At 40.5% G+C, this 17,780-nt stretch overlaps 2 protein-coding genes across 11 annotated transcripts in view; both read left to right on the top strand.

Annotated features, from left to right (window-relative positions):
- PTN (pleiotrophin) overlaps positions 1 to 17,780 on the top strand; it is a 486,673-nt gene that overhangs the window by 126,391 nt on the left and 342,502 nt on the right. The gene's annotated exons all lie outside the window — the stretch shown is intronic.
- The window catches only part of DGKI (diacylglycerol kinase iota), a 419,644-nt gene that overhangs the window by 189,573 nt on the left and 212,291 nt on the right, over positions 1 to 17,780 (top strand). For 9 of the 10 annotated variants that reach the window (XM_078059602.1, XM_078059607.1, XM_078059606.1 and 6 more), the window contains one exon: positions 14,854 to 14,925. The exons of the other annotated variant lie outside the window; for it this stretch is intronic. In XM_078059602.1, coding sequence (XP_077915728.1) covers positions 14,854 to 14,925 — 72 coding nt within the window. The remainder of the gene's footprint in view (positions 1 to 14,853; positions 14,926 to 17,780) is intronic. 10 annotated transcript variants of the gene reach the window in all.

The raw sequence follows: 17,780 nt of genomic DNA, 5'->3' as shown, positions 1-17,780 counted from the left end.
ACACACACATACACACATATCCCATATACATTATTCATAATTTACCCATTGGGATGGGGTGAAAAACAATCACTTCACTTAGCAAAACTTTTTTTTCCAACTGGTGGTTTGCAAACTTTTGGGGTTGTTAGGGAGTGTTTATAGTTAAAGATGTTACGGTTTCAAGTTCTACTTTTAAAAATCAGAATAAAGTAAATATTTGAACTGAATTTCTCTTGAGCCTTGAATATGTGTTTGGCTAAGCGTGTGTGGCACTTGATAGATATCAGATGAGAGAGCTCATGATTCAATTGCTCTTTAACATTTGCTGACTACCATGAGCTGCCACGTTTATGAACATTATATAATTTCACATTGTTTTCATTCATAGTCTTGTATTACATAAGAGTTAGGGTTTAGGCAGAAAAGAGGTAGCATACTCAAACTTAACTCATGTATTTGATGAGTGTTTAATAGAGAGAAGATTTAAAATGTGTGAGCAGAGTGGAGAAACTACAAGGGATAGCGAAGAACTCAGCAGGAGCCATGGCCAAGTCAAGTCTGAAGAGGTGAGGGGGGGAGATGGAGAGAGCCCCTTCACAGGAGCTGTAACTTTTAGTCACAAGACTTAGCCAGCCCAGGTGACCTACCAGCTGAGGGAATAAATACCCCAACTTCACTTACCTTCAGTACCTCCAGTGGCCAAATCTAGTAGAAACCAGACCACAAGGGGCACTGTTGAGGCAACCCATGAAAGTCAACTTTTTACAATGAGATGTGGGATAAAGAAAGACAGTGGATCTGGAGAGGCAGTGGGATTGATCTAGCACATACTGTTTAACGTAAAGCTATATTCAGTCAGTGATTAAAGGAAGGATGCATACTTATTCCGCAAACCTATCTCTTACTGATCTTCACCACATCTACACATTCATTCAATCAAAATTCACTCAACATTGAGTTATCCACAGTACTTTAAAAAATCAATATGCAAAGAAAAAATATACTCGTGATTCTGGCTAATTTGACCTTTCATTTTTGAAGGAACCAAGCCTCCAAACCCAGCTGTATGGTAATTGTGAAAATATGCTTGTAAATCATAACTTGAGCCCTTATCTTTTATTTCTTCATTTAGAAACACATATAAGAGTCCTAAAAATAAATAAGCTAGCTTTTTGAAACTCAGAATTATAAACTTTCAAACACCAAATCTTGAAAGCAGTTTCTAATACAACAATACATAGTTAAACTTTGGTCTGCATTTTTGATACCTTCCAGTTCTCTAACCAAACATGCTACATCATTTTGAATTATTTGTCTGTAAATCATATGTACTATCATATATAGTTTAAGTAAATTAAAGAGCGTAGCAGTAATTAAATGGGAAAATGTCAAAACTACTCTTTACTATAAAGAATATTATTAACAACTAATTTTAAATGAATTTATGGTACAATATTTAAAATATATATATTTAAAGGAAGTATATTTAATAGCAGTTTTTTTATTGCTAAAAGAATAAAATGCTTAAAAACATTCCATGGGGTATGGTTGAGATATTCTATGAACGGTGAAAAGGGATTAGAGAAAAATAATGGAGGTAAAATGAAAATAATGGAGAATACTGACCTGGGACTATGAGAGATGTTCCCTTACCACCTTAAAGCACCATTCTCCACCAATCTGAGAATGTGTGTGCCCTGGGGTCAGCTGTCAAAGAGACCCTGCAAGGTTAGGAGCAAGGAATGGAAGTTCAAGAGTGAGGATCTATGCACTGGTTAGGCAGGTTTGGTTATTTGCCTGTGTGTTTGCTATAACAGGGGAATCTTCTGCCTTTAACCTCAAGAGGATCAATGAGGAGGTGTAGAGTGGGTAACACAACCAGGGCAAAGAAATCAAGCCTCTCCAGTAAGCCTCTGCCAACATAGCTGCTGGGAGCCCGGCTTTCCTTTCTGTCCTTGGCTGAGTATCAAGAAAGGAGACAAGGGCAATCAGTATTCTGCTCTCTGCTTCTATGCATTTGACTGTTTTTGATTCCTCATGTAAATGGTATCATATAGTATTTGTCTTTCTGTGTCTGGCTTATTTCACTGACCGTAATGCCCTTCAGATTCATCCAAGGAAGGGGAAACGAGGAAGTAATAGTCAAAGGGTACAGAGTTTCAGTTGTGTAGGATGCATGAAACCTTGAGATCTGTACAACAGAGTGCCTGTAGTGAACAACACTGTATTTTAGACTTAAAATGTTGCTGGGGGGGGGTAGATATTATGTTAAGGGTTCTTATCACAAAAAACAATTACTAATGAGGACAAGAGGAAACGCTTGAAAGTGATGGATGAGTTTATGGCATGGATTATGGTGATGGCTTCGTAAGTATATACTTATCTCCAGACTCATCAAGGATGTCAATCCTACCTCCACAAAGTGGTTAAAAAAAAAGAAAAAGAAAGGGAACAAGGGCTGAGGGCTCAGAAGCAGTGCACTTCAGTCCCCAGGGGTTGAGTCACTCAGTTCTCACTCAGTTCTGTAGATCCATTTTGGTATGGCTACTTTTCCTTGGTCTTTGGCATGGTCAGTGTCCTGGGAGTTACAGCTCATGTGGTGCTCTGATCACCCTGATCCCTGTTGCTCTTTCTTCAGAAGTGCCTTCACTGTGAAGGCACTAGGATGGTGCAGAGGGAGAGTTGAACTGCAGAAAGGATGCCCCAGTGGGTAATCTGGGTGCCAAATAGATTCTTCTTGCCTACCTTGTCAAATAACAACTATACCTCCACCTAATGATCAGGAGCAATTACTACTGCCAAGATGGTGACTCCTTCCTGTGCCTGCTACTCTCTTGACACAAAGATCCCAAAATAACTGGCCTAGTGGTAGTTTAAGTTTTTTAAGGGCCTCCTGTTACATCCCATGGTGGAGATGTTCCCCATCTGGGATTCAGACCCCCAGAGCCCAGAGTTCTGGGGATGGGAAACACAAATTCCCCAAGTGGGCCAATGGGAATGATGGAAGGCAGGGCTGCTCCTACTCCTTGGGTTCTGCATCCACGTATTTTACCCTGGAAACAACAGCACTGTGAAATGATCATGGATTTAGTGAGTACACTGAGCCTGGAGAGTGGTGCTCATTAGGGTATCTTCTGAAAGCTAGATTCTGTTAACATCTTCAAAAGCCATTCCAACTCTCTGTTAGGCCTGAGGCTCCTGGATGGTGTGGGATGTGATAGGACCAGTATATTTTATGGCTGTGTACTCACTTCTGCACCTCCATTGTTGTAAAATAGTTTCTCCAGTCTGGCAGAGTTATGCAGGCTCCTGTGTTGGTGGGTCACATACTCTGTAAGCCTTTGCATAGTGGTGCCAACCAAAACCCAGCAGCAGGGAAAGGTAAGCCCATACCCAGAATGTGTGTTGATTCCAGTCAAGATCAGTTGCTGGCCCTTCCACAGTGGAAAGGATTCAGTGCGATCAATTTACCATCAAGTAGCTGGTTATTACCTTTGAAGGATGGTGCCATACTGGGTGCTCAGCCTTGGTATCTTTTGCTGGCAGGTTAGACATGCAGCAGGGGCAGTGACCAGCTCAGTTTTGGTGAGTGAAATCCCTTGCTGTTGAACCCAAACAACATTCACGCTGCTATCATGGCAACTCCACAGGAGTCCCTTGTGCCATGGATGGCTCATGACAGTGTGGAGTCCACGTTACTATGTCTAAGTTTTTAGTTCTTATAAAGTGAGAGCTCGCTGGTGGATATTAATATGTAATATAATGATCTTCACTCCTTGTACTTACTCTCATATGTTCATCCACGTGCCTCTTCCCACACCTCCCTGTTTCCTTCTAAGCCTTTGATCAACTAGCCAAGCTATTCACCATTGCCTGTAAGTCATTATATATTCATATATCAGGCTATCTATCTTTTCACACAAAGTGGATGACCAGCTGCCCTACCTGAAATTATGTTCATTGGGAAGATTTCTTCCTACTTACATTTCTCTGGGCCATTCCTGAGTAGACTTTAGTGAAACAGTAGCCACCTATGACCTGGACTCATAGGCCAACTTGACCCAGCTGTAAACCAATCTCAGCTTTTCCCTCCTCTGTCGGATGGTCCTTAGGGACCTCCATATTTCCATAGATGTGAGTCAAATGAGAGGCCTGGTACTATACGTGAGAGTGGATGATATGGGGAGTCTGAGTTATCTACTCAGACATCTTAACTTGTGGTCTTTGGAACTGCTCATGCCAAATCCCAGATGGTCCCAGTTAAATATAATGATGGATTGCAGCTGGGCCCACCCAACTTTATGGCTTAGTGATCTGACAGAACCCAGGTCATGACCTTCTGGTGATTTGTAGTCAGGTATTCTTCCAGCAGAGCAGAGTAGTGTAGGAGCGGTTTGTTGAAGGATATGTGGTTCTCTCCTGCAGATGGCACAACCTTGTTTCAGAATCCAGTCCATGTTGTGATTCTCCCACTGGTGCTTGCCATAAACCCCACAGGGCATCTTTTCTCCTCCACAATATCTCTAGTAGCATGGAGTCGTCTTGGTTGTATGGCCCAAGTGATAGGGGTACTTTCTTTGCAGACTGGCTCTGGGTGCAGAGCTGTTTTCTGCTCTGGGCTCTACTCTAAGCTGGAAGCATTTAATGTCATCCAATAAATGGATCAAGACAGTATTCCTCAGTGTAGAGTATGCTGCCTCCAGAATTCAAAGAGAACTACACAGTGCTGTGCGTCATTGCTAGTAGTCGAATTGTGAAAAGTAATAATCTTTCCTTTAGATTGGACAGGATGTTCTTGCATGCCCTCAACCACTAAACCCTGGAAGCTTCACTGATGTGTGGGACCTCTCTTTTTTAGTAGTCTTATTAAGACCTCCAATGTACTTTGCCATTTCTTGCCATCCATTTAGACATGATGTCATTGATATAGTAAACCAAGTGGTGTTCTGCAGAATGTTCGTATGGTTCATGTCCCTTTGCACTACATTTGGATAGGATTCAGAGGAGTTAAAAGCCCTGTTAACTCTAGCAGGTGAATGTAAACAGTTTTTGATTCTCTTTTCAGAAAGGAATGGAAAATTTGCCAAATCAGTGGCCCTATGTCATACACTCAAGGTCGGAAGATCCCTGCATTTAGATACACTGGGTTGAATTTGTGGTAATCCAGCATTATTCTCCAGTATAATGTCTGGTTTTGTAAGAGCTCTGCTTGTGAATTAAATGGGGATATTTGGAGGACCACTACCATGGCTTCTTGTAGTCTTTAAGGATGGCATATAAAGGGGTAATAATTTTAAAAAACATAAACACATACCATTGTCATAACTTAAAAATTAATCATTTAATATCACCTAGTGCCCATTACTTTTGGGAATGTGACATTGGTTTTGATTTAGATATGACTGGGAGGGTGGTTTATGGTTTCACTTGGGCTTCCTCCCTATGTCAGCTCTTGCACAACAGGCCAAGAAACCAATAATTGGAGTTCTGCCAAATATACCAGATATGTTCACTCTAATTACACAATGAGGGACCAGGGAAATTAATCCTGGTGGATTTGTGGAGCCGGTAGACTCTCTGTGAACCCGTCCAGGCCCAGGGCTTTATTTTTTTAATTGGACCTCGTACATCCCTACTCTAACAGGGCGCCAAGATGTTTCTTCAAACCCAGGTACTTGGGTATGCATATCAACTTGGACTCTTGTCCAGTAGTCTTTAGAATATTTGGACATTTCTGCCTCCCCAGGGTGTAATTACCTGAGTAAATGTCTGTAGATCCTTTTAGTTAGAGGCTGGGGAAATGTTGCTATAGACCCTTGCTATGATGTTACAGGATTTTTCTCCTGTGGACTTGCTCTCTCTAATCAGTGTGTTTTATCTTTGAAAACTGGCTTAAGTACAGAAATGAGGCAAAAGATTATGAGTCTGTGGGAGCATTTGTCCTCATATCTCTTGATCCTCCATTCTTAATTTCTTGTCATTGTATGGCTTGAGCAATACTCATTTTATCTGATAATCCACCTTACCTCTAGGGAGGTCATGCTGTACTGACCATTTGATAGCTCCCTATAGGTCAAGCCCCCTTGGCTGCAACTTCAATCTTGTAGTGATTGTACCCACCTTGCTTCAGTGGTTCAGTGCTGTCATGTGGTCCCTATTATTTTGGGATTCTGAATCCCAGTTGCTGTCAGAATGCTCATTCCATAAGGCATTTCCTACCATCAGATCTAACCTACAGAGGAGAGCTTCTCAACAATGATGGTGTACTTCTTACCAGTTTTTCACTGCTTTTGTAAGGGGAGTATCCTTTGCATCCTCTTGCAGAAGAGTCAACTGATGGATTTTCCAGCTGTACCTAATACAGCAATTCTATCATGCCTATTTCTGTGAGATTTTCATCACTTCTATCACAGCAATTCTAAAATTTCTACTTTACTTAATATGCCATTGAGTGTTAGCATCATCTTCTGGGGTTCCTGATAATGTGCTAAATGCACTATTATAGAGGAGTGATCCCACACTGAGAGACTCCTTTATCCTACTTGATGTCCTGCCTCCTTTTATTCTGAACCTTCAGGATGCAGTCCCATATATACTTTCCCATTCCAGCTGCTACATACTGGGTATGTCCTGCAGCCAGATCTTTTGAGATGCAGTCTGTTCTTTCTTAGTGCCTATATACCACCCTGGCTGAGCATGTTGATGTGAAAGGTTATTAGGTCATTTGAAATACTACCAGGAAGAGTAATGCAACATTAGGTGGTGTTTGAAAACTTGAACAACAACAACAACAACAAAAACAGTCCTCATTAAGTCGAATAGAAATGCCAGAATTGCTGTGATAGAGAAAGAGACAATCAAAATCTCACAGAAACAGTGGCTCTATTAGGTATAGCTGGAAAATCCATCAGTTGACTATTAAACCCTTAAAATGGAGTCAGAACTATTTCTAGACAGCAGAATCCTTTCTTTCTCTAAAGGCATACATTATATGGTGATATTACTTTGACATAAATTTATGAAACCAGGAGGGGCGCAATCTGAGAATTTTGGCAAATATTCTAAGTCTCTTTCTCAGCTGTCTGGGGGCTGTTATAGCAAAATAGCCTAAATTTGCACAAAAAGAAAGTGTAGTTAGTTCTGCCAGCAGAAGAGCTTTTCCTCAATTAGTTAAGGGTAAAAGTACAGCCAATTATCTCCTGGAATGTCATACTGTCAGCAAGATTATAGGTTATATGGCTTCTCTGAGAAGCTGCAATGATTTGTATTTGGTAACTGTAGTAACATCAGTCCTATCTTTGGGAAAAGTTGTTTTTAAACAAAACAACCTGCTTGGTGAATATTATCAGTGTTATAATTTTATTGGTAAGTATCAATCATGGGACAATCAGATGAAATTAATTTTCATGGATCATTATCATAATTGTAGCTGGTTGTATCATTAGGAAAATACTTTCATAGAAGGAACTTCCCTGGTATTCTAGGACAAAGATACAGACCCAACAGTTAATGTTTTATATGCAGTTTGGGCCATATTGAGTATAACAGTAAGTATCTGTATAAAACATTTTTGTCCTAGAATCCAGCTAGTCATAAAAATATGAAGTATAAATATCAGTTAAAAATAGTTAACATGTAAATTAAAATGTAAATCAGCAGCCATTGTTATAGGCTTAATCTTAATTATTCCTTAATTGCAAGGTCCTGGGTTGCAAGTCGTCTGCTTCCCTGAAGTCATCTGTCTCTGAAATGACTAAATTCTGGAAATCACATCTTAGACTCTCCATACAGTCTGACAAGTTCATGGTAGCAATGTTAACTTTACTAAGACGGCTGTGCCCCAAATTTTGCTTCCTCAGTTTATGATCTGTAGTTTATAGCAGGGGCCTTCAGATAAACTAATGGAAAAAGCAGAAACTATGAGGATAATAAGATTGACTAGCTCTGATTAATGCATTGTAATTACTGGCAACATTAGAATGGAAGGACACAGAATGTTTTATTGAAAAATAATAAAGTGTCAATCTGTGTGTTTAAGTCAGCAATTATCCCAGAGCAAGAGCATATTAGGACAATAAAGGCATCGATAAATTTTCAGAGCCTTTAATTAATGCTGTAAATTGTATTATAATTAAACCCAAGAGACAAGAATTTAAGATTTTTCGAAGGTAATGCTAATAAAGCTATTGTAGATTCATAATTTGCAGCACTGTCAGAAGTTATAAAAACATTGCTTCCTACAATTTCATTTATTATAATTCATTTTAGATGACCACATAGATTTACATTTTGAAAATCTTGGTATTCATACAAATTTTAGCTTAAGACTAGCAAAACCAGTATAGGAAATTTAGGAAGTTCAGGTAAATTAGATTTTCTATGAGTAAATAAACTCTAATGTTGCATAAACTAGAATATTTTTTTTTTTGATTTTTATTTATTTATTTGAGAGAGAGAGAATGAGAGAGAGTGAGTACATGAGAGGGGGGAGGGTCAGAGGGAGAAGCAGACTCCCTGCCGAGCAGGGAGCCCGATGCGGGACTCGATCCAGGGACTCCAGGATCATGACCTGAGCCGAAGGCAGTCGCTTAACCAACTGAGCCACCCAGGCGCCCCTATAAACTAGAATATTAATGATGCCATTTTTTTTGGTATTTTTTGTTTTCTTACTGAAGTACAGTTGACACAATGTTGTATTAGTCTCAGGTATACAACATAGTGATTTGACAAGTCTATATGATCACAAGTATAGCTTCCATCTGTTACCATACAATGCTATGACACATCATTGACTATATTCCCTATGCTGCACCTTCTATTCCTGTGACTTATTGATTCCCTAACCGGAAGCCTGTACCTCCCACTCCCCTTTACCTGTTTTGCCCATCCACCCACACCCCTGTCCTTTGACAACCACCAGTTCTCTGTACTTATGGGTCTGTTTCTGTTTTTTGTTCATTTGTTTTGTTTTTTAGATTCCCCAGATAGTGAGATGATCCAGTATTTGTTATTCTCTGACTTAAGTATAATACCCTCTAAGTCCATCCACGTTATCTCAATGGCAACTTCTTTTTTATGGCTGGGTAATAGTCCATATTCTTTTTTATGGCTGAGTTCCTTTTTCTGACTATTTGTGGTGTGTGTGTACATCTTTATACATCCATCAATGGACACTTAGGTTGCTTCCATATCTTGGCTATTATAAAGCTGCACTAGCCATAAGGGTATATATATCAATGCTACTAAATTTTCACTGTGAGAAGACCAAGAAAAAAGGCATATTATAAAAATAGCCTAATATCTACTGATTCACATTGTAGGCAAGGGTACACATATGGAAGACTGGACTGAATAGTTTGTTGAGAGGAAAAAGTCAACAACTTGTATGTTGGGTGGTGGCTTATGGTGGTTTTGTTAATTAAAGAGTAAAGGTTGTACTCTGGATAGGTCAGAATTAGTCCATGAGTCTACTGATAGTTGGTCAAAACAAGTGTCACTTTTTATTAGTTGGGAAAAAGGTTTTAGATTGGTTAGATTAGATTGGTGTGGGTCCATGCTTGGGTCACTCAAAGGTCAAACAAGTGCCATTTTTTATTGGCTGAAAAGATGTTTTCAGTTAGGTTGGTGTGGGTCTACTTTGGGGTCATTTAAAGGTCTTAGTTATTTATCAGCTTCAGCTGGTGGTGCTCAAATGTCATGGTTGTTTGTGAGCCTAAACTAGTTAAGTTAAAAGCATTTGCACTGAAACAGCACAACCAGTTTGAGATCTTTAGTGAGGTTCTGCCCTAACTGGAAACATTTCCTTTCTCATTGTATTAAATTGCTGTGGTATTTATATTCCATTGGATAAGCTTACAAGAGTGGTATAACAGTTTTTATTTTAAAATTTCATTTTTATTTTTCTAGAAATAATGAACTTGCATCTGATGAACATTTTAGATATTAAATATAGAATGTGTAAAAGTACACATATTTTTCAAAAATTATAGAAGGTACTTGAGCAAAAATGCTTCAGGTTCTCTGGAGATAAATATTGACTTAGTCTTATAATTTCCTTGGGTTTGCCTTTTGCAATACTTGGTGAATCTTGGACATGGGAGTGGATGTGCGGAAGTTTATTTTGTTTTTGTTGTTTAAAGTTTTAGAGGCAAGAGCAGTATCCATTCTGTTGGATAAAATGAAGTCAAACAGAATCAGGCAGTGGTCAGGAGATTCCCTTATCCAAACCTCAGTTAAATACATAAACAGTAAAATCATTTGTTTGTTTCAAGTAAAGCCCCCTCCCCCCTTTTTTTCTAGTTTAAGCCAAGGCTATAGAACTGAGGGCCATTTGGTATATGCTCTAGATTGCAGAAGAGAAAGATACAGCAAAGCTTTAGCTGCTCAGAATAAGTGTTGTTTAAACTTTATTCCAAGGACTCAATTTTATTAAAAAACTCAACCAAAAAAAAAAAATGACCTTATCTCTCAGGGTTCATGGCATTTATGATTCTGAAGTCAGATCCAAAGCATCTGACCTCACATTCCTATTTTACTCTTTGATAGTGATGAACAAAATAGTCCTTAAAAATCAGAGTCAGCTGAAATTCAGTAAGGGCATCTGTCAGTACCATAATATTAGATTTGGGCCAGCATTTAAAAATGGGTAATTAGGAATCTGGCTCTTTTTGCTGTGCTGAGATCCCGGCCAAAATCTCCCCATTGCAGGTGGTCTGTGGGAACTGGGTTCATGAAGGCTTTGATATGGTTCTATTTATGTCTCTATGTTAGACAAGAACCCTGAAGCCATAGCTCCTGTGACTCTGCCAGACTAGCATCCAAAACAAAGCACAGACCTCGTTTCCAAGGGACCCACCACAATTCCGTATGAGCACAGTGCCCAGAGCCCTAGTTGTGGATGGCCTTATTGTTTGTTTCTGCTCTCGGCCTGGCTGCCGGGACGACAGTGGACTGTGTCTGTTTCTCCCTGAAGCCAGAAGGCCAATATTCAGTGGAGGGATGGGCTAATACACACACTCTGTACCATCAAATAGAATATCGCTAGTCCTATTAGTCACCGGAGGGTCCGTCGGCAAGGTGGTGGGACAGGTTCCTGTTGATATATCTTAGCAATAAAAGTATTCCTTCGTTTATATTTACTGGGTTATAAATATCTCTCCAGTACACTGCCTCATTTGATACTTAAAACTATTTTGTGGTATAGGAGAAGTTTGTATTTTTATTCTCATTTTCAGGTGAAAGGAGAAATTGGGAAGGGTTAAGTGGTGTGCCTCCAATCACCAGGCCAATAATTAACAGGTCCAAGAACTATGCCCAGCTTTGCCATCTCTCCATCAGCTTCTATTTGATCTTCAATCACCTGCTGTATGAATTGATAGAATAGTGGCTGTGTAATAGCATTTAAGACTCTCTTCACCAGTACATCCGACCCAGCAACATTCAGACTTCCAGTTGTGGCTACTGCTGTGACGTCACCAATTCTACCATACTGATTGTCAGCCATGCAGCATGTCAAGGTCACAGACTTAAAAAATGAAAATCAGAATCCTACTATGCTTGCCATGTCTAGAGCGGTTGGAGGAAGGTGCAGTAACGGGCATATTTTCAGGTGGTTTGGGTTAAGTTTTTAAGGTCTGGCTAGCATAAAATTTATAACTGGGTCACAGTGTGGTAGCAGTGACTTTCTTATTCAATTAGAAAATATACCATGCCTGTGATTTTCAAAAAACTATGCTGAATTGTAGAGACCTGTTAAGAAATATTATGGGGTGCCTCGGTAGCTCAGTCGGTTAAGCGTCCGACTTTTGGTATCAACTCAGTTCTTGATCTAAGGGTCATGAGTTCAAGCTGTGCATTGGGCTCCACACTAGGCATGGAGCCTACTTAAAAAAAAAAAAGGAAATATTACAAGGACTTCTCTCCAAGAGTTCATAATTCCATTGGAGAGATAATTCATGTGCACATAAAATAACCAGCAACTTAGGGCACCTGTTCATTAATGCTAAGGGGAGGACCAGGTGGAAAGGCTTATAATTTAGCAGGAGCATCACAGTGAATTGAGGGGATCTTAGAAGACTTGGATTTTCATAGTGGAAGTAAAGTCCGATGCTGTATGTGAAATAGTGGTAGGCATTCTAGATGATGGCTTGAGGATAACAGAGGAAAAAAGATGGGCAAAAACATGGAAATGAATAGAGCATGTTGGAAATATAATTAAATCCATCCCACTAAACGTAAGAATTTACAATAGTGAGGTTTGGGAGATTGATATACAAATGTTGGGAAGATTACGGATGGCTCTAAATGCCAGTATGATAGTTGATTCTGTAATCTTGAGGAAAGTAGTTATTTGGGTATTTTGAGACAGACACTGATATGTAAGAAGTAGCTTTTTCCCTGGTGGCTGTGCCCAGGATAGAATGAAGAACACAGGGGGAAACAGACTACCCCGGGAGAAAGAAGTTAGCAAATGGAGCTGACTTTGCCATCTCTCCATCAGCTTCTATTGGATGTCCCGATGTGAAGTGACCCATCAGTGGGGCCTGAGGGCTGCTGGCTGGGAGGAGCAGGCTGGCAGGAGCAGGCTGGGGGGACCTGGTCACGCTGCCCCTGCTGGCCTCTGGGGTCCCTGTGCAGACCCTGCACCCGCTTCAGGATATTTGCTCTTGGCTACAGCTTCCTTCCTCACACACTCACAAATTGTTGCTATGGCCCTAAAGAGAAGTTTTCTTCATCTCTCTTTCACCCGGTCCATCAAGAGTGGCCCGAGAGGTGATGGCGAACTTGGCAAACACCTCCCGTGTGAATTCATTCCTTCGTACTTGGTTCCATCTTATACCACATAGACTCATATTGAATTGAATCATACCATATTGAATTGAAAGGCCCGGGCTACCTAACCCTTTGGCCCCCTGACTTTGTGTCCTCTCTGTGAGCCCTTTCTGTCAGGCGGTCCTCACTCCCGGTGCTGGGGAAGTGTGGGGTGTTGCTGGCCACACAGCAGCGAACACCACACCTGTCCTAATAATGAAGTCCATGTGTGTTTTACAAACAGTGCGTCCTTTCTGTGGAAAATGACAGTATTGTTGACAGGAGGAGGCAATTTTTGGGGGAGAGGTGAGCGTGTTAGGGTCCCCAAGACCACTTGTTTTGAAGATTCGCTAGGATTACTCCTAGGACTCAGTAAGTATTACAGCTGTGATTTATTACAATGAAAGGCTACAAAGCAAAATCAGCAAAGGGACAGACACATGGGGCAAAGTCTGGAGGAAACCAGGTGCAACCTTCTGAAAGTCCTTTCCTAGCAGAGCCACATAGGATGTGCTTAATTCCTTTAATACGAGTTGTGACAGCACGTGTGAAATATTGTCTACTGGTCTCATTAGAGGCTCAGTGCCCAGAGTTTTTATTGGGGACTGGTTACGTAAGCACGTTCTGCATGGCACATACCCAAATCCCAGACTCTCAAAAGGAAAGCAGGTGTTCAGCATAAACCACATTGTTTGTACCAACATGTTCAGTGCAGTGAGCCGCTCTTAAGTGTTTGGGGGAATTGGGGAACCCTCTTGAAATCCAAGTTTCTAGATGCCAGTCAAGGGTCAACCTTGTAAGCAGGCCTTGTAAGGAGAGCGGTCTCCAGCCTGTTGCATTAAGTCCTCTGCACTTGGAATGATTGTTAGCACTTCAGTTGCTGAGAAAGGGGTATTGATGGAGCAGTGTTTCAAAATTCAGGGGAATCTGATATTAAGTCATGTTTCTGGAAGTAAGGTTTGAGTTGGGGACAAAAGAAGAGGATTCAAGGAGGAACCACAGAGCCCAGAGGGCTGAAAGTGGTCCTGGTCTTCTGTCACGTGCAGGAGATAAGAGAAGCAGATGGAGAACATGAATGTGTTTTAGGAACCCAAGAGAAGGGAGAGGCTCAAAATGGAAGAAGTCCTCCATTGTACAATGCTACAGATTGGTAGGAATCCTGGGGACTGCAAAAAAGTGCCATTGGGAATTCTTATAGTAATGTGTAAATTGATTTTTTTTTCTTAAAATGATCTGTACACATTAAAGCAAGACTTTTCCAGCCAGCACTTTAATAGCTTCCCTGCCCATCGCATCTTTGTGACATCTTAGATGTCACAGGCAGATAGAAATGGATGAGCTTTGGGAAGGCTAAACAAAATTCTTTGAGTATTACTGCCTACTTCTCTCTGGTAATTATTTAAGGACAACAGCCGCCAAAAAGCATCTCTTCTGTTCTTGATGGAAAAATAATTCTGTTTGTTCATTTAAGAGGATTGTGTTTGCTCTTCCATTAATCTCATTGCTGCTTGCTAGTGAAGAATGAAAATTGAAAGCTGCTTGTTTTGAGTCCCAAGGGGATGGTGAAAGTGTTTGAATTTCCTACGACACCTTAGGACTCTTCCCAGACCTTGACTTCTAGGTCCTAACACTGATACTTAATTTCTCTTTTTGTGGGTTCTCAGATGTTAACATTGTGCAGCCCCTCTGAGATGGATGCCCAGTCTTACAAAGAACCACATGACCCAATAGCAGCTTTGCCTTTGCTTATAATAAAATCCTATCTGAACCACATTTATTTGGGGAAAAGAAACAACTCTTTTTGTGGCTGACTTTGAGTAGTTAGTGGCACAGAAAATACTGGTGCCTCCTCTCACGCTCCAGATGATTCAGGAGTGGGAAGTTCTTGGATGGCAGAGGGTGGAGGACATAAGTGCTGAATGTGGCATTTGCAGTCCCTTGAGTTACCTTGAGTGGTAGGGCCACTTTTGGCCTTACTTGCTTCATTGGACTTCAGGAGGTCAAATGCGTGCTGTGATTGAAGTGGTTTTAAATTCTCTATCTCTTGTCCTAACATCCCAGGGCTTCCAGCAAAAATTCTCCTTCCACAGTAAAGAGATTGTGGCTATCAGCTGTTCCTGGTGCAAGCAGGCGGTAAGTTTGGGGACAAAATGAAACAAAATGGGCTTATGTTTTATCACAGTAGACTTATGTCATTACCCAAGTTGCTGTCTATAAGTGGAAGGTTATTCTAATTTGTGTATTATTTCTCTCATGTAGGATCCTTGAAGGAAGAAAGATTAAAACTATAGAACTATAGCCTATATGACCTGGAAGAAACTATAGAGATCAATTAACCCCTTCATTTATATACACTGAAGCCTAGGATCAGAGACTGGGAAATCCTCCCCTGGTTCTAACCTGGGCCTAGAATCAAGGACTTCTCACCCCATAGACTGTATTTCTTCCGCAACACTAGATTGTTGATAACTCCTCTATGGTTGGAAGTTGCAACATTAGATAATCCCTCTAACACGAGAATCCAGCCATGTTGGTTCTTGTTTTTGATGTGGGTGACTTTCTTACGGGGTGCTGTTGGGGTAAGGAGTGGTCTCGTACCCTTCTTTAGGCTTGGATATTGTTATAGCTGTGTGTATACTCATTGAAATGTAACTCTTCTTTACATTTGAGCATATATATTCATTAGGATCCAATGGTAGTTTCCCTGTTTTCCTCTTTTATCTATCCTTTGTCCATTTTTTAACACCTCTCTTCCAACCAGGTGGTTCATTTTCTTGTTTGCTTATGCACCTGTTTTGTTTTGTTTTTTTTAACCAGACAGTGCTAACTCATGGGTTGACAGACTATGGCCCATAGACCAAATCTGACTGCTGCCTGTTCTTATAAATACCATTTTATTGGAACACAGCCATGCCCATCCATTTATATATTGTCCATGGCTTCTTTCATGTTACAACAGCAGAGTTGAGTCGTTGCAACAGGGAAAGTATGGCCCCCTTAAAGCTAAACTATTTACTATGTGGGCCTTTTATAGAAAATTTTGTGGACCCCTGCTCTAATCTCCCAGTTCACCTACTTTGTTGAATGACTATATAATTGGGACGTAGAGTCCACTCATTGCACAGACAGCCTGAAAAGAAAGGGCTGTGGTGTTCCAGGTAATTTAAGGGTCTGTAGGAAGACTTCAGCCCTCTACACACATCAGATTTAACTAGCCAAAACAGCCCACAGGGCAGGACCAGATACATTTAGTTGAAACACATAAAATTGACATTTTTGTGGGTCAAAAACTTTTGAATTTGGGGAATCTTATAAAGTTTGACCTAACCTCTCTGGCATAATTTCCCTAGGCACCCAAGTATCAGGAGAACCTACTGTTGCTAGGTAGGGATGCATTGGTCTGGAAAGCTCATTGCTCGCTGTATCCCTATCCTGCCACATTTTCTAGGCATTTCCATCTCCCGTCAGTTAGTTTTTACACAAATAATCTTTGTACTTCTGTTCAAGAACATGCTCACAAATGTAAGGTCATCCTAGTCCTTGAATGAAACTATACCAGCAAAAAAGTATATCCACCTGGAGAGAAAGAAGCTAATTCAGGTTCCAGTTGTCCCTGACAGTATCTGTGCTGCTAGTTTCCCTGATCTGTTGAGGCCCCACCCGTGGGAGAGCATCACTGGTGGTTTGAGCTCCTATAGACTTCGTCTGCTCCACCCCTGTGCTACCAGGCTGTGATGAGATGGGTTATCCAGGGTCCGTTAATTTGGGAACTCACTCCCACTTTACGTGGCGCACATGTTCTCTTGTCATTAATTCATAGTCCAGTTGAATCACATTGTAGGTGATTTTGCAAGAATTAAAGATACAAAACATTTTAAGACAAATTACACTGGTGATATATTTTAACCCTCCAGGTAATCCCTTCTAGGATATCTGATGTCAAACAAGTGCTGTCTATAGGCACTTTCTGCAGCAGGGAAAAAAAAAAATGGGTTCAAGAGCTGGTTTTCTGGGCTTTAGGCTCTGACTCCACCTTGTAAAAGTTAGGCACTTTTGGACATAACTCTCAGTCTGTTGGATTGGCGATTACTCGGCTATAAATTGACAGTTGAAATGGGTCATCTTGGGGATCCTGACCATTTTAGAAATGCACTCAACATCCATTTAGGGATTTATTTGAATTGCTAAAAGAAAGTCAATTTTTGAAGAAGGTATTCAGATAATATTTTCTAGTATGTCACTGTTTGCAGATCACAAATAACTGGTCATAGGGGAAATTACTGACTTATTTTGCATTCATACCTAATTAGTAATTTGCTATGGGATCATGTGAGGATAGGCAGAAATGAAGACAAATTCCCTCTGTGACATAATTGGGGTGGTCATATTTGCCACGTTTCCTGAGACAGTCCTAATTTATGTTTGTTGTTCCAACATAATTATTAGCAGTGCTCCTTTTCATTCTTAAAATTGTTCCCATTAAGATGACAATGTATGGTTCCACTAAGTATAATAGAGTAGAAATGGATGTTAAAGTTTTTAAAAATCACTGATTAAAACTTTAAGGCCCACAATTATTGTATAATGTGGATTTTGTTTACTAGGAAAAAATCGTTACCACACATCATTATCATTTTACACACAAAAGATGATGGTCACTCAGTCCATTGGTACAGAGCTAAACCACTAATCCTGAGGTATTGTTATGATCATCAGTTACATTTACTTTCTTCCTTTCAAAAACAGGAAGCCTTTTAGACTTACCAAGTGTAGTTAGGGTCATTGTATTTTTTAGCAGCCCCAGACAAATCCAGCAGAGGCAATCTCTTTGTTACCTCTTGGATTAAGAACTCTCTAGAACAGACCTGCTGCTTCTTTCCTGGGTTTCCTAAACTAGGGGGACTACCTGGGTTGGATTTACACCTATGATTAGAAAAAAGAGGGACAGGTGAGAGAACCTGCCTTTCTGCTTGCCTTCATTGCCTCCC

The sequence above is a fragment of the Halichoerus grypus genome, chromosome 12, assembly GCF_964656455.1.
Source record: "Halichoerus grypus chromosome 12, mHalGry1.hap1.1, whole genome shotgun sequence".
NCBI lineage: Eukaryota > Metazoa > Chordata > Mammalia > Carnivora > Phocidae > Halichoerus > Halichoerus grypus.
Note: the sequence above shows the minus strand (reverse complement) of the source record. Positions and strands in the feature narration are given on the sequence as shown.